Genomic DNA, 27438 nt, shown 5'->3' on the forward strand with positions numbered 1-27438 from the left:
CAACATCTTAAAATAAACAGTTATTTTTACAATACATCAGTGTTTGTCACAAAGCTGTACAATGAACACTGCTACTCACCATGTAGCTAACAGGAAATTTCAGTTTTTGAATCTAGAGATTCAGATAATTTTTGCAATGAGTGGTTACGAAGTATGTTTCTAATTTTCATTTGAATTGTTTCGGCAGGACTCGAGCCATGCAAGACCAATACCATTAAATTCATAACACTTCAGTTTGGCAAGTAGAATTTTGCTACTCAAAGAATTAAAAGTTTTAGAAAATCAAAGAATGCACCAATGGGATAGTGAGCAAACTGAGAGACAGTTAATAAGTTTTTTGCTCAAGTAAATGAGTCAGTAGTCTACCATAAGCCTCTTTCTTAAACTTTTTTGGGAAGAGTTGAAGAAGAGAGATAAGTCTGTGATTACTTGCAGTTTGCTTATCCCCAGCTTTACATATACATATTTTTTTCTGTTTGTCAAGAAATGTGTGTTTAGTCATCAGATGACTACAAAATTAAGTGAAGGGTAATCCTATCAAGCAAGCACAGTTGATGTTATGCTAGTAACACCATAACATCTACATGAATTACTATTTTTAGTAAGAAAATGAATTTTGCAATATCTTTGAATGCTGAAACAAATGTCTGTTGGTTGCTTACAGTACAATGTGCTTACAGTACTTTCAATGCTTACAGTACAGCACTAGGAAATATAATTTATCTAATATTTGGTTGTTTATTAGGTTTTCCTAGATAGCTTGCCATATGTTATTAAGTGTGGCTGAAATTTCTCCATCCCCCTCCCTCATCTCTACCTCTATCTGTAGGAGTGCCAAGAGTGCCCCAGTCATGCAGTAATTTTCTCCCTATAGTAAGCCATTTATGTACCAAGTATTGTTGAAATTGTCCCAGCATTTGAGATTTATACTTTACAGGCCACCTCTTTCTACTATACCTCTTTCTACATACATAAGAGTTAAATATCATTGGGACTGTCATCAACTCAGCAACCTTGCATGTTATGGATTCATTTCTAATTTTAAATAATTTTATATGCTCTCCTTCACATCCTCACTCCACATCTAAGGAAGCTTGGGGTGTCTTATCTCAATGGTGTGTGAGGTGTGGATGTAAAATTACAGGACTGGTGCTGCCACTGAGACAGAAAGATGAGCGACCAATAGCTATGAACTATGAAGCCTTCTCAGACAAGTGAAGCATCTCTAGCATTTATGGAATGATCAGTGTGGTTGTGACCTAGATTTGTGTAAGAGATGTTATTTTATTTTGCCAGAAAAACGATAAGGGTAATAAAAGTGCAATAAATTGTTGTGAAGTTTCATATGAATCTTTGAAAAACTGCTGCCACTGGTACCTACCTTTTACAGAAAGAAGTGTAGGACAAAGAATGTTTAACAGGTACACAAGTTTTTGAGTGGTTCACGTGTTTCAAAGATGACCAAGAAGATACTGAAAATGATTCATGCTCGAAGTTCTACAACATCAAGAAGGAATGAAAATATTGAAAAAGTATAAGATGCATCTTTTTCTTTGAAAAATTGCTACCAAAATCCAGGTGCATCTTATACTCAAAATTAATTAAAAAAGATTAGATTAGATTAGATTTACTTTCATTCCAATTGATCTGTAGTGAGGAGGTCCTCCTGGATGTGGAACATGTCAGAAAAACAACAATACATGACAAATATTTACAACTAAAACAAATAAGCTAATGTACCATTCCACAGGTCCCAAGTGGAATGATCGTCATTTTTAATGAACACTAAGAGTCATTTTACAAATACTAATGCACTGAATTTAAAATAAAAAACGTTTTTTATTTATTTATAAGGTAATAAACATGTAATACAACTACTGTAATACTTATTTACAATGAACACATTACTGCACTGAAATGGTGCAGAAGTCAGATTATACTTACACACACACACAAATTTTCAATGAACACATCACTGCACTGAAATTGTGCAGAAGTTATGTTGTACTTATATACAAATCAGTTGGTTTTACTAAGAAATTCATCAATGGAGTAGAAGGAGTTGGCCACCAATAAATCCTTTAGGCTTCTCTTAAACTGAATTTCATTGGTTGTTAAGCTTTTTATGGCTGCTGGCAAGTTATTGAAAATGTGTGTTCCTGAATAATGCACACCTTTTTGTACAAGACTAAGTGACTTTAAATTCTTGTGAAGATTATTCTTATTTCTAGTATTGATTCCATGAATTGAGCTGTTGGTTTGAAAAAGTGATATATTTTTAATGACAAATTTCATTAAGGAATAAATATACTGGGAAGCTGTAGTTAGTATCCCTAGTTCCCTAAACAGGCTTCTGCAGGATGTTCTTGAGTTCACACCACATATAATTCTTACCGCACGTTTTTGTGCCCGGAAAACTTTAGCTTGGCTTGATGAATTACCCCAAAAAATAATCCCATATGACATTATGGAATGAAAGTAAGCATAGTATGCCAGCTTTTTCATTTTTATATCCCCTACGTCTGACAAAATTCGCATTGCAAACAGAGATTTGTTAAGACGCTTCAGCAGTTCTGTGGTGTGCTCCTCCCAATTGAATTTATTATCAAGCTGTAATCCCAAGAATTTAACACTGTCCACTTCTTCTATCTTCTTGTCATCATATGTTAGACATATACTCTTGGGACACCCCTTACAAGTTCTGAACTGCATGTAGTGTGTTTTTTCAAAGTTTAGTGACAAAAAATTGGCTAGGAACCAGTGATTAATGTCCACAAATATTTTATTGGCTGATCTTTCTAAGACTACACTTGATTTGCTATTTATTGCAATGTTTGTATCATCGGCAAACAAAACAAACTTGGCATCTGGTAATGTTACTGATGAAAGGTCATTGATATACACAAGAAAAAGTAAGGGCCCCAAAATGGAACCTTGTGGGACCCCACATGTAATTAGTTCCCAGTTGGATGATGCCTGATAGACATGTATCAAGCTCTTTCCTAATAACACCCTTTGTTTCCTGCCAGAGATATAAGATTTGAACCATTTTGCAGCATTTCCTGTTACACTATAATATTCTAGTTTACTTAAAAGGATATTGTGATTTACACAGTCAAATGCCTTTGATAGATCACAAAATATACCAGTTGCCTGCAATTTTTTGTCTAATGAATTAAGCACATTTTCACTGTAAGTGAAGATAGCCTTCTCAATATCAGAACCTTTTAGAAATCCAAACTGTGACTTTGACAGTATGTTATTTGAGATAAGATGGTTATAAAGACGACGGTACATTACTTTTTCGAAAATTTTTGAGAATGCTGGTAACAGTGAAATTGGACGGAAATTTGATGCTATTTCTTTATCTCCCTTCTTAAACAGTGGCTTAACTTCAGCATATTTCAGCCATTCAGGAAATATTCCACTGATAAACGACTGGTTACACAGATAGCTTAATATGTTACTTAGCTCAGAATCACATTCTTTAATTAACTTTGTTGATATTTCATCATACCCACTAGATGTTTTTGATTTTAAAGATTTTATGATGGACATTATTTCTGTTGGGGTAGTGAGGGTCAAATTCATATTATGGAAATTACTTGAAATGTCTGGTCTAAGGTAATCCATAGCAGCATCTACCGAACCTGACAACCCCATCTTTTCAGTAACAGTTATAAAATGTTTGTTAAAAAGTTCTGCAACACTATACACATCTGTCACCAATGTATCATTTACTCTTAATGCTATTTGTTCTTCTTCATGTCTGGTCCTACCGGTCTCCTCCTTCACTATATCCCATATTGTCTTTATTTTGTTATCTGATATGACTATCTTTTCCTTGTAATATATTTGCTTTGACATCCATATTACAGTCTTTAATATTTTGCAGTATTTCTTATAATGTGCTATAGCATCAACATTGGAAATGTTTCGGATTGACAGATACAGTTTTCTTTTTGTTTTACAAGATACCCTTATTCCTCGAGTAATCCATGGCTTCTTTGTAGATTTTCCTCTAACCTTGGTAAGTTTTGGGGGAAAGCAGTGTTCAAATAAGGTAAGCACTTTATTAGCAAAAATGTTATATTTTTCATTCATGCCATGAGCACTGTAAACATCAGTCCAGTGAATGTCTCTGAGGAGTGTCCTAAAATAATCAATTTTTGGCTTACTGATTACCCTCTTGAGCTCAGATTTAACAGATTTTATATCCTGTTCAGTATTAACATTTAACAGAAGGAACTGCATGTCATGGTCTGAGAGGCCATTGGCTATTGGTTTTGTAACATAATTTTGTTCATTGGACTTTTCTATAAAGATATTATCAATGGCTGTTTGTGAGCAAGTGGCTATCCTAGTGGGGAACTTTACTGTGGGAATTAAGTTGAATGATAGTGTTACTAACTCAAATAAGTTCTTATTCGGAGAGTCTTTAAGGAAATCTACATTGAAATCACCAGCAACCACTATTTCTTTGTTTTTGGTTATTAAATGGGCCAGTACAGCTTCAAGGTGGTTTACAAACAGATTAAAGTTACCTGCAGGTGCTCGATATACACTTAATATTATGAAAGATTTTTTGTGAAAATCTAATTCTGTTGCACATGCTTCCATATGCTGTTCTAGGCAAAATTTATGAATGTCTATGTTCTTAAATTTATGACAGTTCCTGATGAATGTGGCAACTCCTCCTTTCTCCATTTCTGATCTACAAAAGTGAGATGCTAACCTAAACCCTGTAACACTTAAAAGTTCTATACCAGTGGTCACATGATGTTCAGAGAGGCAGATTATGTCAGCTGGGTTTGAAGACTCTAATTCATCTATGCATATAGTTAATTCATTAATTTTATTTCTCAGTCCTCGAATATTTTGATGCAATAAAGATAGCTGACATTTCACATTGTCTGAGTTTTACTGTTTACTGTTTGATTTAAAATTCCCACCAGTCTTAAAAATGGCCATGTATTCAGTGTCATGAGAAACCTGTCTCCATCTGGCAACATTGGATTCAGCAGGCAGCAGCAGTGCACCGATGCAACGAACATGACTTGCAGGGATGCACAAGCTTCCTAGCACTGTCCTCCCACTCTGCTATCATAAAGCCAGCACACTCTCTAGCCTGTGATGCTAAGATGTATATTAGGTTTTTTTCTTTTCTTGCTGTTATTCTTACAAAAATTTTGATTATTGAATCCTTTACCTGAGCACAATCTAATATAAATTAATTTCCCCTGTGAAACCTATTTATTCAGGATAACCAATTTGTTGTTGAAAATGATGTAATTCAAAAGTACAGTATTTCAAAGTTTTCAATCTTGAGGGCATCCATAAAAATCTATTGAAATAATAAATAGATTCAGAAAAGTACATTAGCCTATCTCTAAACTGTAGAACAGATTTTGCTCATTTCAAAGACATGTTTATTTTAGCTTAAACCTAATTAATTCAGGAGATATAATTAATTGCAGATTTCAACCAGCCTAAACTTTCAGTTGATATTGTGACCAAACCACTACAAATTTCTGGAATATGCACAGTTCTGTCATACACTACTAGTTTTTCTTGAAACAAAGTCTTGATAAGTATGTAACTTGCTCCAGGATTTCAGAATTCTCTACACTGTTTGCTCTAGTGTCTTTGTTTGAACTATCCTTGGGATTATTCGAGGATATGAGCAGAGATTATTAGACACTGTGAAAGACTTAACAAGTAACTCTCATAAATGCAACATTGTACCTTAATGAACTATTATCATCATTCCGTGTGCCTTGAACACAATTTGTAGATTTGCTATAGATAATTAACTCATGATTCTCATCATTTTGGCACAATATAATTTAAAGTTATCCATGAAATGTGAGTACATCATAAATATTTTTGATCTATAATGAGGCCTGGTCTTTAGTGATAGGCATCAAATTATGTGAATAAATACGTGATTTCATATGAACATCTGAAAAGAGCTACTGGATGTAACTTTTTATTTATGAAGAGATATAGTCCTAGCATGAACATTTTAACTTCAAGAAACAATATTACACTAGGTACAGTGCTTGTTTGCTGACTTGCAAGCACAAAGGACAGCATTTAGAAGAGACTTTTAATGTAAAGTAGCACAACTGTGTTTACATATGCTTCTTTAGACAAATGAGGAGCAGTACAAAAATTGATATAGTGTTACGAATGAGTGAGTGCTGAGAGCATAATGTAACAAAGTGACTTTAGTGGGATGTTATTGGAAGTTTACATTGATGACTCATTGCAGAAGGATCACTTTGCTAAGACACATTAGAGAGGAATTTATAAAACATTCAAGTGACTGTTAGTGGAGTATACACTCTGCAGAGAACTAAAATGTGACTGAGTAAAATGTACAATGACTGGTAAAAAAATTTGGAACAAAGTGACTATTTCCGAATATAACTGGAGCTGGATTGTGAGGTATAACAACAGAAGAGGACATGGCAATTATGAATAACTGGACTAGTCTATAGATAATGGAGCAGCTCAGAGAGCAGCCATATTGAAAATTCAACCAATCCCATGTTTGGTGTGATACAGCAGGTGGCGTATCAGATGATACCAGATAGTACCAAATGGCTTGTGACAAAGCAAGCTGGGATAATTTTACTTCCTCTTGTTTTGCCATCTGCCTACTTATTTTTTTTTTTTTCAATTTCAACTAATTAGCATTAACATAAGTGAGTATAATCTGCATTTTCATAAAAGAGAAAGGTTTGCCCTCAGTTTTAAAGAATATAACAACAGATCTAATGTTGTGCTTAGTTTTATGTATGTAATTGATTTTCGAGTTTATTTTAACTATTCCTAGTTAGTATCTTTTATTAAAGGTTGAAATCAGTAATTGATTTGTAACTTAAATTCTATCATTGGCATATAAACAAATATAAATTCTGTACTCATTATAAACATTTGGAAGACGAAGTACTAGTAAAGTATCTATTTGGCTCTAGTTGGAAACATGTTAGCAAAGCCAGACCTTACTTAATTCCAAAGTAATTAATAGTTTTGTCAAAAGTATTCTTTGTGTAATGATATACTTTAATTATATCAATATAATAGAAGGAAACATTCCACGTGGGAAAAATTATATATAAAAACAAAGATGAGGTGACTTACCGAACGAAAGCGCTGGCAGGTCGATAGACACACAAACAAACACAAACATACACACAAAATTCAAGCTTTCGCAACAAACTGTTGCCTCATCAGGAAAGAGGGAAGGAGAGGGGAAGACGAAAGGAAGTGGGGCACTTCCTTTCGTCTTCCCCTCTCCTTCCCTCTTTCCTGATGAGGCAACAGTTTGTTGCGAAAGCTTGAATTTTGTGTGTATGTTTGTGTTTGTTTGTGTGTCTATCGACCTGCCAGCGCTTTCGTTCGGTAAGTCACCTCATCTTTGTTTTTAGATATACATTAATTTCATCATATAAACATAAGAACTTCTTTCATTGTCTACCTCAGTACCATTTAAAAGTTCTGTCTTAATGAGAAAATTAGGTACAATCACTACTCTATTGTCATGATTTCCTCCATCATCAACAAGAATTTTCTCACCATTAACACTTTTTTTCCTTATCAGCCACTTTTATAGAGTTAAAGTGGGACACTGAGTTAAACAAGATACTGAAATAGTTCTTCAATTCATCTACCTGATGAGTGTAGGAACGCCACCTCTGGAGTCTGTTATGGTTCGCCTGCTTTTTTTTCGTCATTTGTTGTCCTCAGTGTCAACCTACTGCATTGCTACACTGGCTGAAAGATGGGGCTTGTAATTTGGACACTGGCTATGGTAAATAATGTAGCTGACAGCTCCACAGTTGCGTTTCACAGATCACAGATGTTTTACTTTCACTTTTCACAACACCCCCCTCATAAACAGATTTAGTATGGCCAGTGCACTACTGTTTAACTTTCCATAAACCTCATAAATAGTTTGCAGGTGAACATCCATATACTGCTACAATAGTTTCCTGTTGAACATCTACTAGCAGTAAAAACATAACCACACAGTTTACAGCCTTTCAAATAAATTGAACAGTCACTGCCGTTGCTGTAACACTAACTTCACTGTTAAGTTGATGCAGTGTTGTCATTCTAACCAACACAGGTTCCTCATCCGAAACTCGACCATGGACTGACTGTCTCGTGGCCAAAAATGGGGCCATTACATATTCTCACATATCCTGAAACTACACACTGTTTGAAGTTAAATGTACAGAAATTACAATTAAAACTTAACTCATTAAACTAACTGAATACATTGAAAAATTCTGTCTTTTTAACTGTTTCTTCTGCTACAAGTGACATATATATGCATTTGTGCACTTTACTACTGCCATATGTATGCATTTGTGCACTTTAAATATGAAGAAGCATACCTGTGTTTTATAAAAACAGTGTCCTAATGTACTGCAGCCATAGTGGCATCATCAAATATTGAATGCAAGATCAGCACCAGCATCGTCAAATATATATAAATAACAGCATACGCATGAGTCATGTTGTCAGTAGCACTACTGTTCAAAACAAGCTGCCCTACAGTAGCCACAATATGTTTGTGTTGCAAGTTCACCAGATGTCAGTAGTGCTTTTCATTATGGTCTGTTTATTGTTTTTAAGCCGTAAACAATCTGCAAGTGTATTTATGTTTTTCCCATATTTTTTGCTGCAGATCTGAAGATGGTCATTATAGACCGAAACCGGTAATCTGTGAACAAAAAGTTTGTGACCATAGACATAAATTAAAGGAAATTTATTCTATATATGGGTCACTGTTTTATTTGTGACAGTGCTGCAGCTTGTGAAGCCTATGAATTGGCTTATGTAAAATCAGGTAAGCTGTTTGGATTGAAAAATGTATTTGATTTAAGACCTTATGTGATTCCTGTAAGACCTATGACAATAAAGAAACTAACCAAGGTTGAGCTCAGTAATGTTGGTGACATTAATTTTACTGATAGAACAAAAGAATTATGAAAGAGTCACAATGTCATTTAGGTGGAGGATACACTGCTCTTTAGTGAATACACCAATTGGTGATTGGTGCCTCCTCAGCTGGCTGAGATCATTTGTCTCTTTTCTGATCTACTCATCTATAACTGTCCTTTAAAACTATTTATAATTACACATTTCTTCAAACACACACACACACACACACACACACACACACACACACACACACACACACACATATGCACAAACATGCACACTTCGACTGAATCACTTTTAATATCTTAATTACTTTTAATTTGAATGTTTTCCTGGTAAACCCTGTCTTTCAGGTAGCCCCACAACCAGAAATCACAGAAAGTGAGATCAGGTGATCATACCAGCCAAGAATTTGTAAACAACTGGCTAATAATTTGATCATTTCCAAATGTGTTTCAGAGAAGCAGGTGAACTTCACAAGAGATGTGCCGTGGGGCCCCATCTTGCATGAAAACTGTTGAGTTCAATGCATCTCTCTCATGTACAGCAGGTATGACATGCTGGCGAAGCATATTGCAATATTGCTGCACGTCTTTGGTCCTTGAGTACTAACTGTTCAAAAATGAATGAGCCAATGATGTTTGTGATCTTAAAGTTGCACCGTATGGTGACACATTCACCATACAGAGGAACTTCATGCACAATGAGTGGACGTGAAGATCTCCACACCCAGCAACTGTGTGTGTTCACCTCACCTGTCAGATAAAAATGAGCTTTGTCTGTCCATAGGATGGTCCAGGGCCAGCCCTCATCAACTTCTATCCTTGCGAGAAAGTGGAGAGTGAAGTCAGCATGTCATTATAAGTTCTGTGGTGCAAGATGCTGTATGATATGGATCTTGTATAGATACTATATACTATTTGAGAATGGTTAGAAGCACCTTCCGTAGAGTGGACCATGGGATGTTCAATATTTGTGAAACAGCAAATGCACTGCCTGATAATCGGAAATTGAGTGTCTGCCATAGCAACAGTAATTTCATTAGTCACCTATGATGCAACCAATCATAAACCTCTTCCTGGAGTGAAGCCGAATTCTCCAGCTGATTCGAACTTTTTCATCATGCTCTGCACAATTTGTGGAGAAAGAGGACCCTTCCATAATCCTTTCAGCCAGCAATATTTCCGAAATGCAGCCACAGCATTACTGTTGTTTTGATAATAAGAGCTTCACCAATAACGCTCTGTTCCTTCTGTCCAAGCTCACGTCAACAGGTAAACAAGTGCACTGTGACTGGTCAGGTGTGTATGAATCACGATGACTGATCACAGCACCTGGTGGCCATAGTTGGAACTAGATGGTGGCACTGTGATTCATGGAAATCAGGCACCCAATACTTTGGACATTAATGCTATGAAGTTTGGTACCCATATGGTAATTAGTTTCCATGTTATAACATGTTAAAAAGCGACAGTAGTGATAATTTTTTTAACAGATACCCAAAAAAGAAAGCAAAATAATAAAACTGGCAGAAATGTATCTATATATCTACATCCGGATTCCGCTTCAGCTACTGCTGGGTCTGGGTGCTGACGAGTCCTCTCCATTTGGCTTAGTCCTCCCACCACTTTTCTTCCTCCACTTGCTGCCAGATCACACCTCTCCTTTCCACAGATATTCTCACTCCCATTTTCCACCATGTTCTTGGGCGGCCTCTAGGTCTGTTTCCATCCATCTTTAGTTCTACCATAATTTTGGGAAGTGTCTGCCCATGCATCCTCTTAACATGCCCATACCATCTTAATCTCTTTTTTTTCAATTTCTTCTCTCATAATTTCTTGTTTAAGATTCTTTCTAATCTCTACATTCCTTTTTAATCCATACCTTTTCATTATTTCCTTCCACGCATCAAGCTGTAACTGTACATCTACCTCTTTATCACCCCATATTACCACATCATCTGCAAAAACCATCTTTTTGTCTTTTTCTTTCACTATATCTTTAACTGCCCTATTCATTCCCTCCATCACAACATTAAAGGTGCAGGAGATAGAATACTTCCTTGCTTAAGTCCTTGTCTTATTTCAAAGTATTCAGAGTTCCCCGATGGTGTTCTAATTCTATAATTGTGTCCTCTGTACATTGTCTTTATTGCATTAATGTATCCATCTTCTATATCTATCTTCTTTATTTCTTCCCAGAGTCATTCCCTGTTAACTGAGTCATATGCCTTTTCTATGTCTATAAAAACCATTATCATCCTTTTGTTATACTCCAAACTTTTTTCCAACAGTTGACGGTTAGAAAATATCAGGTCGGTCATGCTTCTTCCTTTCATTAACCCATGCTGTTCTTCACTCAGCTCCTTTTCTATCTTTTCACTTATTTGATTTAGTAAAATTCCTTCAAAAATCTTGGCTGTATGACTCATAAGTGTTATGCCTCTGTAGTTTTTACAAATTCTTTTATTGGCTTTCTCCACATTGTACTCTATACAGCCACTGCATTCCCACTGGACCCGCTGCTATTATCATGTCCACTGATACTTTATCAGGTCCTGGGGCTTCCTCCCCCCCCCCCCCCCATTCATCTTTCTTCCAGTGTAATTGGTCCTAGTTCTGCTTCCCAACATCTCTCAATTTCTCCATTATTTGTTGTTTCCTCGTGTACCTGCTCCTCAGAGTTTAACAGTTTCTTAAAATGTTCTTTCCAGAGATTTTTTATATTCCCTGGATCTTCTATCACAGTATCGTCCTCTGTTTCCATCTTTACTGGTACTTCAAAAGTTTTCCTATTATTTTTCATCATTTTATACAACATTTTCTTATTGCTCTTCACATCTTCTTCATGTTTTTTGTATACTCTTCCCATGCCTTTTTCTTTGCTGTTTCCACTATTTCTTTGCACTTCTTCTTTTCCTCTATTTATCTTTTATGGTCTTCGTCATTTCTAGTTTTCCACTACTTTCTCCATGCTCCATTTTTTTCTTCTAACTGCTTGGATTGTGTTATCATCCCACCAACTTGTCTGTCTTACTTTTTCCTTTCCAGATGTTCTACCACATACTTTTTGTGCTGCTTCAACTAAAGTGTCTTTGAATAAACTCCTTTCTTTTTCTACATTGCAGAAAACTTCTTTTTGGAAATTTTTGTGTCATTAATTCTCTACACTTCTCAGCACTTTCACTCTCCTTCAGTTTCCAATCGTGTATCCTCATCACTTTCTTCTGTTTTCTATTTTTCACACACTGATTCATTCTCCATTGCCCAACCAGTAATTTATGGTCTCCATCTGCACTCACACTTATAATTACCTTACATCTGTTACTTTCTCTCCCCATTCCCTATCTACTCTTGGTTTTTCCATCCCAATTTTATCTGTTGATAACATGACTTTCTCTCTTTGTAAACCAGCTGTTTGCTGTTTTCATTCCATTCCTCTGGCACACATCCAGGAGTCTTTCCCCTTCTTCATTTCTGGATCCATATCCAAAACATCCCAAAACTTACTCAAATCCCTTTCTGTCTTTGCCTACCTGTGCGTTAAAATCTCTCTATATGGGTTTCTAACTCATTTTCAAAGCCCATCTTCTCTTCTTCACTACATCCCACTTGAGGTGCATAAATCTGGATTACTTTTAGTGTTTCTTTTTGTAATCTCAGGTTTAAGATTATGATCCTGTCTGATATATATCTCACAGTTTCAATACAGCTTTGTACATTACTATTCACCATCACTGCCACACTATTTCTTCCAAACCTGTTACTCCCACTCCACTACAGTTTTCCTCCTCCTCTCAAATTCTTCTCACCTTTTCCCTTCCACATTGTTTCACTTAATCCCAATATATCTGACTTTCTCTCTGTTAGTACATCTGTCATTTCTTCCATTTTTCCATTGAGAGTTAATATATTAAGAGTGCCAATATTTAGCTTACATTTTAGTCCATTTGGTTTCATCACCTTGTACTGATGAATATCATCAGGTCTCACATCATTCGCACCAGTACTTGTAAAAGCAGTGGGGTCAAATCCTGAGTGGTTTGTTCTGAGGCTCGTCTGTTTTTTGAAAGCAAAATATGAAGACTTTCCTACTGGCTTGCTAGGCCTAATGCAAGAAACGATTTTCTGTTGGGGTTGTGTCCCTTAGCCTTTGGAGTTTCTCCTCCACCACAGGGCAGTGGTTCTCTTCTCATTTAATCCTGAGAAAGGAGGGTTGCCTCATGGGATTGGGTCCCTGCCTGAACTTAGCCATCCTAGCACTCAGGCCTACTGAAGTGTAGGATGCCCACCCCTGCAACGTGGATGCATCAGACAGGAATTAACCCAGTGGAGGAATAGGGAAGGGGACCCTACCTCCCTGGAGTGAGGTTAATGATTGTGTATGGTGCCACAATGTATCTATAACATCAGGGATTCCTATCGTTGAAAAAATTACTGAACTTCTTACAAAAAAAGAAAAGAAATTAACTTGATGTGGGTTAATAAAACATGGAGGTGGATTTTAACCATTATTATTGGCTGCATTATCATATTTAACTGCTGCTACTACAGTAGCTGGTACAGTAGCAGAAACAACAATAGGTAAAAAGAGATCACATATTAGAAGAACAAATAAGACATAATTTAGCAATGGAAAAGAAAGCTGGCATCGGTGTGAAAAAATCAAGAACAAAAAGTTTCCACAAACTAATTCGAAAATATAGTAAACCTTTATACATTTTGATAAAGAGAATCTTAGAATTAAAAATTAAACATTTTACACATGTTTTATGACAGGTGATGTACCTGTTAAATCTAAAAAAATGAACCGGCATAGTAAATTTATTTCTGATAATGCTGGCAATCATTGAATTCTTTTATTATACGGCCAAAAATATAAATTTTATTTTTGGTTCAGTTGAGGGGAGTTTACTGAAAGAATTGGTAAATCATTTGGGAAAAAATGTTTTATAACGTCGAAAAAATAAAAAATTTTGGTGAATTTATTTATAGTCATTTATGTTTATTCATATCAAAATACTTTCAGATAATATGAATTACAAGATTTTTAAATTCAATAAATAACACATTTTTGGCAATAAAATAAAATATCAAGAATTAGAAAATTTAGAACTTAAATTAACAACAAAACAAGATTTCTGAGAAGAATTCATTCCGAAAAATAAATAATATTTATAAGGAATGAGAAGAATAGAACCAACATATGAAACAAATTTTCATAAAGTATTATATAAAAATCAAAAAGAAAATTGCGAATTTTCAATCAAAAATTGATAAAAAAATAAAAAATAAAATGAACAACAGAATTAAATTTTAATAAAGAATTAGAAAAAATAAAAAAGGAATAGCTCCAAAAATAGAGAATGTAATTAAAAAATCTCAAAATAAATGAGTTAAGATTATTATAACAACTAAAATTTATATTGATTAGAAGATTAGTAATTGTAAAAAATTCAGTAATTGTCTATGATGCTGTTTCTGAAAAATATTAGGAAAAAGAATTAAGTAATGTTGTTACTAAAGCAGAATGTACAAGTATTGTAACACAAGTCATTAATTAGGTCATGAAAACATATCTTAATGAAAAGATTAATCAGATTCATAAATACAACCAACAACTGAAAAAAATACTTTACCAAAAAAGAAGTAGAAAGCTTTTGTAGATTATTTTCCATAAATGGATTTAACTCCATGCATAAACTGAATAAATAATCTTCAAAATAAATTACGTGACAAACAAATAAATGACTTTTCATTCATGAAAGAGTGAACTAAAATTTCAGCATCTTGAATATACCTTCAATCATAAGAAAATCATTGTTATAGGCAAAAATAAATATAAAAATTTACCATTTAATGATTTAGATATGCCAATAAGGCTGATAAGTTATATAGAATAAATAATAGCAATTATTTATTGGTGGTACACAATTCATTTGTTTTACATGTAAGATTAATCAATCCTATTAAAAATGTACCAGTAATTTAAAAACAATTTTATTAGGTGAAGTCATCTAAATTTCTTGTCTATATCAATGAATAACCCTACTCACCATTCAGGAAATCATATTTGGTGTCTAAAATATAAAAAAAATTACTGACACATATCATCCAGATAGAGCAACAACAAAAAAGGAAGACAAGGAATTGAAGGAATTTGTTCAATCTGTAAAACCAAAAAAGTAAATCTCTCAAAAAAATGTAGGTAATGGGATGCAGTCTGAAGACCCACTCTTTACAAGATAATAATGTTCATGAAGAAATAATATGTGCAAAAAGAAGAAATGTTATTATATTTGGACTAGATTATTTATGGCAAGTTGATTTAGTAAAAAAGTATTTTAGAAATTTAATAGAAATCTGAAAAATAAATAAAACCTATATATATTTATTAACTGTAATTTATGTTTTTTTTCAAAATATTCTTGGACTACTCCAATTAAAGATATAACTAGCAAAAATGTAATGACGCTTTTGAAAAAAGAACTACAAAAAATTTACATACAAATAATGAAAAAGAATTTTTTTTATAAAGATTTCCTAGAACTTACAAAAAAATATAATATTAATCACTATTCAACCTTTAAAGCATTAAAAGCATCTGTTGTTGAAAGATTTAATAGAATCATGGAAAAAAATTGCTCTTCAAGAAAATAATAAATATAGGTTAATGCAATTTCTAATTAATTGAGGAATATAATAATACAAAACATTTGATTATAAAAAACTGTTCCTCAATTACAACAATAAAAATAAACCAAATTTCTTAAATAGGAGATAAAATTAGAATAAGTAAATTAAGAGGAATTTTTGAAAAAGAAGACACAGCTTATTGGTTAACAGAAATTTTTTGAATTAAAAGCATTAGTTATTCCAACCCAGTTACATATAAGTCGAGAAGAAGTGAAGGAAATTTTTATGAACGAGAACTACAAAAACGAATTTTTCAGATAGGCTTATATATCTTGCAAAAAAATTTTAAAGAAGAAATCCGATTAAGTTTCATTTAAATGGTTAGGATTTGATAATTCCGATAATAGTTGGCTAACAAAAAATAATGTTATAATATATTTAAAAACTTTAATATTTATAAATGTTAAACATTTTGTTCTTTATAAAAAAGAGGTATAAATTAATATAAATATTGGAATAGGCTGGATTCGTCCTAATCACACTCAATAATCTTTGGGTTTCAAAATTATTCAAGCTGATGGTTCAGATTATCCAATATGTGATGGAAAATGCAATACAATATTAATCAAAAAATGGAAAATCCAGGATGAGGCCAAAAATCACGTAAAAAGCATCAATCACATCAGTTTTTAATTGTCCTGAGGCCAAAAACTGCATAAAAAGCATCAGTCAAAATCAAATTGGATTATTAATTTCCACGTGACTGTTGCAAAACATATTCAATATGCTGTCCACCGTTTTTTGCAACAAACTGAAATCAAGAAACAGCATGTTTCACAACTGATCAAAGTGTTTCCAGGGTTATGTTCAGAATGTGTTGCAGAATGTGTGCCTTCAATGCAGCTAAGTTTGCAATCAGAAGACTGAACACAACATCTTTCACATAGCCCCACAGCCAGAAAGCACACAGATTAAGATCAGGTGATCAGGACAGCCAGGCTGTAGGGAAATAGCAGCTGATAATTCTAGCATTTCCGAAATGGCATTTCAGCAGCTGCTTAACCAGATTTGCAGTGTGTGGAGGTTGCATTAAAATGATCCCATCCAAATATCCATGCTGTTGGAGAGCTAGAATGACATGGTTGTGGAAAAGACACTCATAGTGCTTACCAGTGACGATACATGCAACAGGACTGGAAGCACCTCTCTCTTCAAAAACATATGGCCCTATGATAAATGATGCTGTAAATCTGCACCACACAGTGATCTTTCCAGGATGAAGTGGTGCTGGTTGATTTGCGTGTGGATTTTCTGTTGCCCATATTCAACAATTCTGTGTGTTGTGGAAGTGGGTTTCATCTGTCCACAAAATCTTCCATGCCTGGTCATTGTCCACTTCCATGTAAGCAAGAAATTCTAAAGCAAAAGTCTCTCTTGCTGGCAGGTCAACAGGAAGCAACTTGTGCACATGGGTAATTTTGAATGGACAGCAAAGAAGGGTGTTTTGTAGGTTTATTATGCACTGTACGTATGGATATGTACAATGTTTGGGCAATTCTCCGTGCACTACATGTTTGCACGCCATCACTCATCTCCTCCTGCATTGCTGTGGCCACTGCTTCCACTGACATTGAATCAATTCATTTCCTTCCTGTACCTGGTTGCACCCCAAAAGAACCCGTGTTTTTGAATTTTGCGAATCATTTTCTCCAGGGCCATGGCAGTCATTGGACCAACACCTATTTTCAAATCCTTCAGAGTCAGGAACTTCTGCAGAGCGATGTATGCACAGTCATCATTCTTGTAATACAGTTTTACAAGCACAGCATGATGCTGCATTGAGACAGTCATGGCGAATGTTGCAGATATGAGAGGAGGAAAAGCCATGTACCTGGTGTGTTTATACCAACTTCAATGGGTCGTGCGCATGACAGAAGTTTTCATTTACATATTCGGATACATAAAGCACCATCTATTGATCAATTTTCACACTATTTTTTCTTCTTCTGCCATATGTTTTCGCTCTTCTCCGATAATATTCCATTGCAATTTGATGTCATTCTTACCAGTGGTGTTATTTCGACAGCATTTTGAAAGTTTAACTTTAATTATAATCATCCTGTACATTGAAGGTGAAATTACTTCTAAGAAATATAAGTAATTAAATGTACATGTTTTTAAAACTTAGTGTATCCATTTACAAGGAAATTTTATTTCTTAGTTTTTATTTTTTACTTTAAATTTTTAAAATTTTTCAATTTTGTTTTCAATTTTTAAAACTTATTAATTTTAGGAAGTTTTAAGAACACTTTCATGTATGATATTTTTTTAATTGGTTTGAATATAAAATTCTTTCTAATTTTTTTCAATCATTAGATTAAGTTAAATTTAATAAGATATATCGGTTTGGGGGGGGGGGGGGGGGGGAGGGGGAGGGTGGAAATCAGAAATCAGTCACAGTAGCGGAAATTTGGCAGTAGTCCTACCTGTGGCAAATTTAATCTACTAACAAGCATTCAGGTCTGAGTGGGAGCATTATTGTGATGCAGTTTCCATGATAGGTTTTGCCACAATTCTGGTCATTTTCTTTGGATTACTTCACAAAAATGGTACGTAGCTTCCAGATAATATTCCTTACTGATTGTATGACTGTAAGGCAGGAACTCATGATGCACCATCCAATTGTAATTGAAAAAAAAAACAGGTAGAAGAAACTTCACATGTGATCAAGAATGTTGATTTTTTTCAGTCTTCATGTTTCAGGCAGTTTCCAATGGGATGACTGGATCTTGGTTTCAATGTCATACATGTACATCCATGTTTAGTCACCTTTTATAATCTCCATTAGAGATTCTGGGTTGCTGTCAACTTCATTCAGTAATTCCTCAGCATTATCTATATGATGCTGGTCTTCGCCAAAATTCAACAAATTTGGAACAAACTTTTCAGTTACACATTTCATGCCCAAAATATCCAAAACCACAGCGTGGTATGAGCCAAAGGATAAGCTGACATGAACAACAACTTCTCTGATGGTGATATGGTGATTTTCCAGAACCATTTTCTTTACTTATTCCACATTGTCATCAGTAGTTGATGTACTAGGGAGTCCAAAGTGGTTGTCATCTTCAACATTTTCTCAAACCCTCATTAAACTGTTTATACCACTTGTAAACTGCTGTCTCACTTAAAGCAGATTTGCCAAAAGCCACAGTCAACATTTTGAATGTGGTGCTGCATTTTATTCCATTATCCAAGCAAACTTTAATACAAATTCTTTGAACGATCCTTTTTATAAAGAAAAATTCACCAAGCACTTTAAAGCACTGTCAACAATAAGCCAAATATTCAAAAGAGCTGAAAATGTAAAAGTTCATCAAGAACATGTGTAGCAGCAAGATTAAAAAAAATTGGATGTATAAAGACGGCGAAATTAAAACCCTTTGTATGTGTCCAGTGTTGTCAGAACTTTTGGCATGCGCCTCTCTGCTACCATGTCAGGAGAAGCTGAGACAATCATTACCATGTTGATACAGGATGAGGCTCCAGACATTGTTACACTGTATATGTGGATACATAGCTTGCAGCAAGCAAGCATATTTTCTAACTTTAAGTATGTGGTATGGCTGTTTGGTTGTGTTCAACTGACGGAACAGTCCCCTTAGATGTTTGCTGTGCAGTGCTGCTAAGATCCAGTGTGAAGTTATGTCTTCCCTCACAAACCTGTCTATTTCAGTTGTGGGGATGTGAGGAGATATTCCACAAGCTTGAAAAACCATGGTCCAGCTGTTGTCAAATTCCAACACATGTCGGTACACATTTCTCCTTCTTGCATGGGGTGTAACATTATCTCATCATAAACAACAAAAATGCAAAACCAGTTTTTGAAAGAGAAATCTTGAGCATAATCTTTCCTTTATATATAGAATGTAGATGGCATTACTCCTACTTGCTTTGTGCAGTTGTGCAGAAATGCTAATCTTTTGCATACACAAGCATGTAGTATACTTCTTACCAATTTGAAATTTTTAGCATGCCACCTTCATGGTGGTACTATTTTAAGAAACCAGCAGTCTACATTCTTATCACAGTGTACACAGAAGGGATAGTTATAAAGTTTTAATCATTTTGAAAAGGTAAAGCTGCAATCAGGAAATATTGTAAAGGTGTTACATCTTCTCTGTGTATTCACCATTCGATGTGTTTTCTTTTGCACTGAAGACCTTGGTGGCAGAAGTCCACAAGTTGGCTGTTCAGGACATCTTCCCCCTAATTCTAGTCTGAAAATTTGGTGCACCATCTCTCCAAGAAGACATTGTCATTTTGCGCTGGCAACCTACCACAGGCAAGCATTTCCTAGTGTTCGTGATTTGGACCATCCACAAAAATAAAACACATCACATCTCATTAAGAGTGTTTTGTGTGTTATAGATAAAGGCAGTAAGATGTGGGTGTGGGACTACCTGGCCTACCAAAGGAGTAAATTGGAATGCTACACCCAGCCCTTTTTGGGGACATTTCCTGACAGTTGCTAAAGATTTGTGTACATTCGTATTGACTTGGTGGGGCCACTATCTCCATCAGACGGATTGTGCTAGCTGTTTACAGCTGTTGGTTTATACAAGTATTTGGCAGAAGCCATTCCTGTCACTGATATTTTAGCCAAGACAATGGCAAAGCCTTTCTTGTGCACACTGTCAGGTTACAGGTAGATAATTGGAGTCAGTTCTACGCCAACATTTAGCCAAGCTGTGGAGGGTGAACTACCATAAAATCACCAGCTACAACCCGCAAAGTAATTGAATAGTGGAAAGATGGCACTGAACCTGGAAGGCAACTACATTGTGTCACAGGGACAAATGTTTACATACAATACCATTGGTTTAACTGGGTTTACACATTGTTTACAAGCCAGACATTGGCATGTCTGTTGCAGAAATGTTATACTGCAAGGAAACCTGCATTCCAGCTGATTTAATGATGTCTACAGCTGTAGGAACTAACACATTGCCAATATTTATCAATCAGTTATGACGAGAGATGACTCAAAAGGGCACAGCTCCAAGAAACAGACATGAAACCTGACTAACTTTGTCTGATCAGATGTTTGTTATCAAGCCACTGTTGTGGCCACTGATGGGCCTCATGAGGTTGTTATGCAGAGACAAACATATAATGGAAATATGCCACAATGGAAAACTCATAGTGGTTTCAATAGACATGGTCAAGGTAGCATATATGCCATCTGGAAATTCCCTAGCCACCAACCAAATGACAACAAAAGCACCAACTACTCCAAAACAAAACCAATGTCAAACTTGCTTCCACCAACACCTCAACAAACAACTATGCAACAGCAAACGCTGCAAATGCAAACCCAAGCAGGATGTCAAGTGAGTTTTAAACATCCATACATCCTGAGCACTGAACAGTTTAGGCAGGGAGGCCATTTGGTAGATGATGATGATGTTTGGTTTGTGGGGCACACAACTGCATGGTCATTAGCGCCCATACAAAGTCCCAATTTATTCACAGTTCAATTTTTTTCACAGTCCAATCTAGCCACTGTCACGAATGATGAGGATGATGATGAAATGACAAGACAACACAAACACCCAGTCACCAGGCAGAGAAAATCCCCAACCCGCCTGAGAATCGAACCAGGGGTAGGTAGGTAGGTAGAGGTATGCCACTAGACCACGAGCTGTGGACGTGATGGATGATGGTGAATTGATATGGCAGTACTGAAAGCTGAGAGGTTACAACACATTGAAGTACTGCTGTGCTGCTGACATCTTTAATTGTTTACTCTTAGTTTTCTTCTGGAGAGAAGATTAGATGCAGTATTCATTGTTTCACAGCAAGTTATAAATTTTAATAATTAATAAACAATTCAGTATTCTGTAATGTTCTTTTTAGCCTGCATTTAATACAATAAATAAATAGTACTTAATGCTCTACATAAAAAACAAGAATCAAAATAATTTATGGCACTTGAGAATTTTATAAGTGTACTCATGTAAATATTAATATGAGGCATTTCTGGAAAGTAAGTACCTCATTGGAAAAGAACTCATAAAAACATTTTTTTTCAAACCAAAATTTATCTTTAGTAGAAAGAGCATTTCTTAAACTATTTTTCTACCTAGTTGCCACCATTTTTCAGTCATTTGCCTTAGCAGGAGACCAACTTTTCCATACCCACTTCGTAGATAGATGCCACCAGTGAAGGCAGCTGTTGCTGAATACTATTTTTTGCTTTTCTGCTTGTTGAGTTCCTTTCCAGAGGTGAAACCATCAATATATATATATATATATATATATATATATATATAAGTGCTGGCAGGTCGACAGACACACAAACACCCACAAACATACACACAAAATTCAAGCTTTCGCAACAAACTGTTGCCTCATCAGGAAAGAGGGAAGGAGAGATAAAGACGAAAGGATGTGGGTTTTAAGGGAGAGAGTAAGGAGTCATTCCAGTCCTGGGAGTGGAAAGACTTACCTTAGGGGGAAAAAAGGACGGGTGTACACTCGCACACACACACATATCCATCCACACGTATACAGACTCAAGCAGACATATTTAAAGATAAAGAGTTTGGGCAGAGATGTCAGTCGAGGCAGAAGTGCAGAGGCAAAGATGTTGTTGAATGACAGGTGAGGTATGAGTGGCGGCAACTTGATGGCAATAAGTGGCGACAATTTCCGATAATTTCAAGTTGCCGCCACTCATACCTCACCTGTCATTCAACAACATCTTTGCCTCTGCACTTCTGCCTCGACTGACATCTCTGTCCAAACTCTTTGTCTTTAAATATGTCTGCTTGTGTCTGTATATCTGTGGATGGATATGTGTGTGTGTGCGAGTGTACACCCGTCCTTTTTTCACCCTAAGGTAAGTCTTTCCGCTCCCGGGGTTGGAATGACTCCTTACCCTCTCCCTTAAAACCCACATCCTTTCGTCTTTCCCTATCCTTCCCTCTTTCCTGATGAGGCAACAGTTTGTTGCGAAAGCTTGAATTTTGTGTGTATGTTTGTGTTTGTTTGTGTGTCTGTTGACCTGCCAGCACTTTCATTTTGTAAGTCACTTCATCTTTGTATATATATATATATATATATATATATATATATATATATATATATATATATATATATATATATTAGGTGGACAGCGGAAAGACACTCTTGGTGGAGTGGGGAGGATTTCATGAAGGATGGAGCTCATTTCAGGGCAGGATCTGAGGAAGTCGTATCCCTGCTGGAGAGGCACATTCAGAGTCTGATCCAGTCCCGGAAAGTATCCTGTCACAAGTGGGGCACTTTTGTGGTTGTTCTGTGGGAGGTTCTGGGTTTGAGAGGATGAGGAAGTGGCTCTGGTTATTTGCTTCTGTACCAGGCCGGGAGGGTAGTTGCGGGATGTGAAAGCTGTTGTCAGGTTGTTGGTAATGGTTCAGGGATTCCAGACTGGAGCAGATTCGTTTGCCACGATGACCTAGGCTGTAGGGAAGGAACCGTTTGATGTGGAATGGGTGGCAGCTGTCATAATGGAGGTACTGTTGCTTGTTGGTGGGTTTGATGTGGGTGGACGTGTGAAGCTGGCCATTGGACAGGTGGAGGTCAACATCAAGGAAAGTGGCATGGGATTTGGAGTAGGACCAGGTGAATCTGATGGAACCAAAGGAGTTGAGGTTGGAGAGGAAATTCTGGAGTTCTTCTTCACTGTGAGTCCAGATCATGAAGATGTCATCAATAAATCAGTACCAAACTTTGGGTTGGCAGGATTGGGTAACCAAGAAGGCTTCCTCTAAGCGACCCATGAATAGGTTGGTGTGCGAGGGGGCCATCCTGGTAGCCATGGCTGTTCCCTTTAATTGTTGGTATGTCTGGCCTTCAAAAGTGAAGAAGTTGTGGGTCAGGATGAAGCTGGCTAAGGTGATGAGGAAAGAGGTTTTAGGTAGGGTGGCAGGTGATCGGCGTGAAAGGAAGTGCTCCATCGCAGCGAGGCCCTGGACGTGTGGGATATTTGTGTATAAGGAAGTGGATCAATGGTTACAAGGATGGTTTCTGGGGGTAACAGATTGGGTAAGGATTCCAGGCATTCGAGAAAGTGGTTGGTGTCTTTGATGAAGGATGGGAAACTGCATGTAATGGGTTGAAGGTGTCTACATAGGCAGAGATACGTTCTGTGGGTGCTTGGTAACCAGTTACAATGCGGCGGCCGGGATCTTTGGGTTTGTGAATTTTAGGAAGTAGGTAGAAGGTAGCAAGGTTTCGGTGGGGTCAGGAGGTTGATGGAGTCAGGTGAAAGGTTTTGTAGGGAGCCTAAGGTTCTGAGGATTCCTTGAAGCTCCGCCTGGACATCAGGAATGGGATTACCTTGGCAAACTTTGTATGTGGTGTTGTCTGAAAGCTGACGCAGTCCCTCAGCCACATACTCCCGACGATCAAGTACCACGGTCGTGGAACCCTTGTCCGCCGGAAGAATGACGATGGATATGTCAGTCTTCAGATCACGGATAGCGCAGTTGTGGCTGTCTTCCCTGATCACATCTTTCTATGAATAGGGCATAGAAAAGTCAGTTTCTCGCAAAGACAAATGTCTGAACAATGGTGGCAACTATGTAGAAAATATGTTTAAGACGTGCTCTTCCTCATAAACACAAATTTTGGTTTGATGAAAAGTCTTTATGATTTTTTTCCAAAGTTATACTAACTTTGTGTACATGCCTCATATTAATGTTTAATGTGTCATCAATTTGGAGCTCATTAGGGACAGAGAACTATCTTAGTTGGGCAAACATGGGAAGGGAAGTCTGTGTTCTTCAGAAGTGATACATAGAAAACACATAAAGCCTAAATCAGAGTGGGCAGATATCATTCAAATATTCAAATATTGTGTTCTTTAAACGCATTATGAAGCCCATCCCCCCCACCCCCCCCCCACCCCCTCCCCCCACCCCCTGTCAGCAGGAAAATTTAAAATTTGTTTGTATGAACCTTAGTGTTACCCAGAATTTACTTGTGTCATGCTAAATATTTTAATAAATTGTAAAGGTGACTTGTAAGGTATGTTTTTACTTTGCTTTTGCGGTATGTTTCTGCTTTGTAATGTGCCAATGCTTAGACACCTATATCACTTTATTTGACATATGACAGGGAGAATAGTAAGCAGATCATTATTTAGCAGCAAAATGCATGTAATACATTTGACAGTTTCACAGTCTCTTTTCCATTACAAAACATGAAATGCGATTATGCCATCACAAAAATTGACAATGTTTTCATATCCAGTTATACCTGGCTACATTCATGCTGTATATATATATATTTTTTAAAAAAATGTGAAGTTACTTTCAAAACTTTCCAGAATTTTTTTGAAATGATCTCATCACTACTTACACTTTGATTTTCCAGATTTTGGAGGTCCTATAATTGCCAATTTTATAGGTAAGTTTGGAATATAGCTTTCTTGGTTTATGTACTTCATTGGGTCTTTCATAAACAAATCACAGTTTTCTTTGCTAGCTAAAGAAAAGAAGAAATTGAGAAACATATAAAGTCATGGTGGATCTTTAAAAATTATACTTATTATTTATAAAAAGGAATGGAAAACAAGAATGTAAATTTTCCAGGAAACTTCTCAGAAAGATACTATACAAAGACCATAAAAGAAAAAAATATATTTTTGTAACTGTGTTCATGTGTAGCAAAAAACATTAGTCACTGTATTAAAAATGTAATGTAGATACATCATTTTTGTAATGGGTGAAAAGTACAGTGTTCTTAATAGAAGTGCAATTGTAATGACATCATCATTCATTATTTATTCAGTGTAACGCTTTGAAATTTTCTTGAAATATAAATAACACTGCAAGTTTACCATGATGAGTTACACAATACCATGTACATTTTAAGTGACTCTTTACAAATTGTTCACTATAATTCAACAAGACTGAAATCTTTGCTTTTAACTCTAAAGAAGATTCTGAGGGGAATAATACCCCAGTTTATGTGCTTGCTGCAATTGGGATAGGCCAGAGTCACCGGAAAACAGTGTCATCAGAAGCAGACATCACTACTTTAATGTGCAGACTGTAGACGCATTTAATCATAGAAGGCAAGGTACAGAAAAATCGCTAATGTGCCTCATTTGGGCCATGCTGCACTCAGCTGTTGAGATCATGAAGAATGTAGGCAGATTATCAATTACATTATGGATCTGTGAGCAACTGCCTGCAGTTCATTTATTAACAATTGGAGCATTCTAAGCCTTGCACCTGCAGTTAGGGATAAGCTGCAGCCTTGCTTCCATATGTGGCAGACATTCAAATACATTACATCATCATGACTGATTTACAGGAAGTTATTCACCAACACTAGATGTAGGATGATAGCCATAAGGCAGCTGAAATGGGACACACATTGAGACTACACACTATTTTGTGAGTGTGCTGAGTAGTTCATTAATAAATTGTTTGTCACCAAAATAAGTGAGTGCTTGGAGAGTGGGAAGAGTAATTTGTTTGATATGATTCAAAACATTATAAAAAGAGTGATTAATGGATTTTCTAGGATGAATACTATGTATGACTGAAATGGATCAAAACAATAAAAGAGATACAAGAGGATGTGGACACAAGGTTAGCCACTATGGAAACAAGGTTTGATAACATGCATATAAAGTTTTCAGAAATGGAGATATTAGATTAACCCCATGGAATACTGTATAAGAACTTAAGGTTTACAACATGGAGCGTTCAGTAACTGTGTATCAATCTGGACCATTATACAAGAATCAGTAAAATTAAATAATGTGAGTAGGGAAAACTGCAATCATGTGAAAGACATTCATGGTAATTTTAATTGTAGATTAACACATGCTGACACATTTATAACAGGTTGACAGTCTCTGTGCGTAGTGGGACTGTATTGGTGACTAGCATTTACCTTCAGGAAGTGAGAAGTTTAGTGCTACCAGTACACATAAACAACAGTACATAAAACTGCTCTAGCGTTTGGAAATATTATCTTGGGCCTCTTACACTTTATGATCCTCCTACTCTTTCTGATGTCTACCTCTTTATCACTGTTTCCCTTCACTCACATCACAGGTGGACTTCTCTCATTCTAGCGACCTGACTGACAATATCTTCCTCTTTAACATCCTCGACCTAAACTCCCCATCACCTACTTGTGGCTCCAAGGAAGGAACTAATAATTTTAAAAGATTTTGTGCTTTAATGTACTTTTGTATGTGTACATAATTACAAACAGCACATTTTCAGGACTGAGTGACTGCGTACATATTTTAACCACAGGAAATATAAATATAGACTTACTAACCCATGATTACAGCTATAAAGAGCTACATCTTGTACTAGATGAATTCAGTCTGACTCCACTCATTCATGAGACAGCTACAGAAATTGGCAACAGCAAAAAATGTCTGGATAACATTATAACAAACAAGAGCAATCTTTCCTACAAAACAGCTGTTTTAAAGCTAGCTATACATGACCACCAGGCATTTACAATTGGAGGCCTATTTTTGTCACTAAAAAGAAAAACTACATGAGCAAAGAATCATGTATGAGGGTCATTTCAAACTAAATTGAACAGGCTGCTGATGCTGACTGAATCAAAATTTCATATGAATACAATGGGAGATGGGGATTACTAGACACTGTCTACTCCTGAGTAGGAGAGGGAAGACAGGCTGGCTCAGCTTCTTACTCAAAATGTGTGGTGGCCTCCTTTACACAGAGTGAGATCCCAGTGATTAATGTTGTCAGGTACCTTGTTTTGGTTAGAATCAGAACACTGTTATGAAAGGAGT

At 36.1% G+C, this 27438-nt stretch overlaps 1 protein-coding gene across 1 annotated transcript in view; it reads right to left on the reverse strand.

The window, feature by feature from the left end:
• Positions 1–25422, reverse strand: part of LOC124623051 (adenylate kinase 9-like) — a 92583-nt gene extending 67161 nt beyond the window's left edge. Inside the window, exons 1-3 of the mRNA XM_047148844.1 lie at positions 25352–25422; positions 25240–25253; positions 25002–25127 (exon numbers count right to left, since the gene is read on the reverse strand). Of these exons, the coding sequence (XP_047004800.1) occupies positions 25002–25127; positions 25240–25253; positions 25352–25422 (211 nt within the window). The remainder of the gene's footprint in view (positions 1–25001; positions 25128–25239; positions 25254–25351) is intronic.
• Between the last annotated feature and the right edge of the window lie 2016 nt (positions 25423–27438).

The sequence above is a fragment of the Schistocerca americana genome, chromosome 7 (genome assembly GCF_021461395.2).
Source record: "Schistocerca americana isolate TAMUIC-IGC-003095 chromosome 7, iqSchAmer2.1, whole genome shotgun sequence".
Lineage (NCBI taxonomy): Eukaryota > Metazoa > Arthropoda > Insecta > Orthoptera > Acrididae > Schistocerca > Schistocerca americana.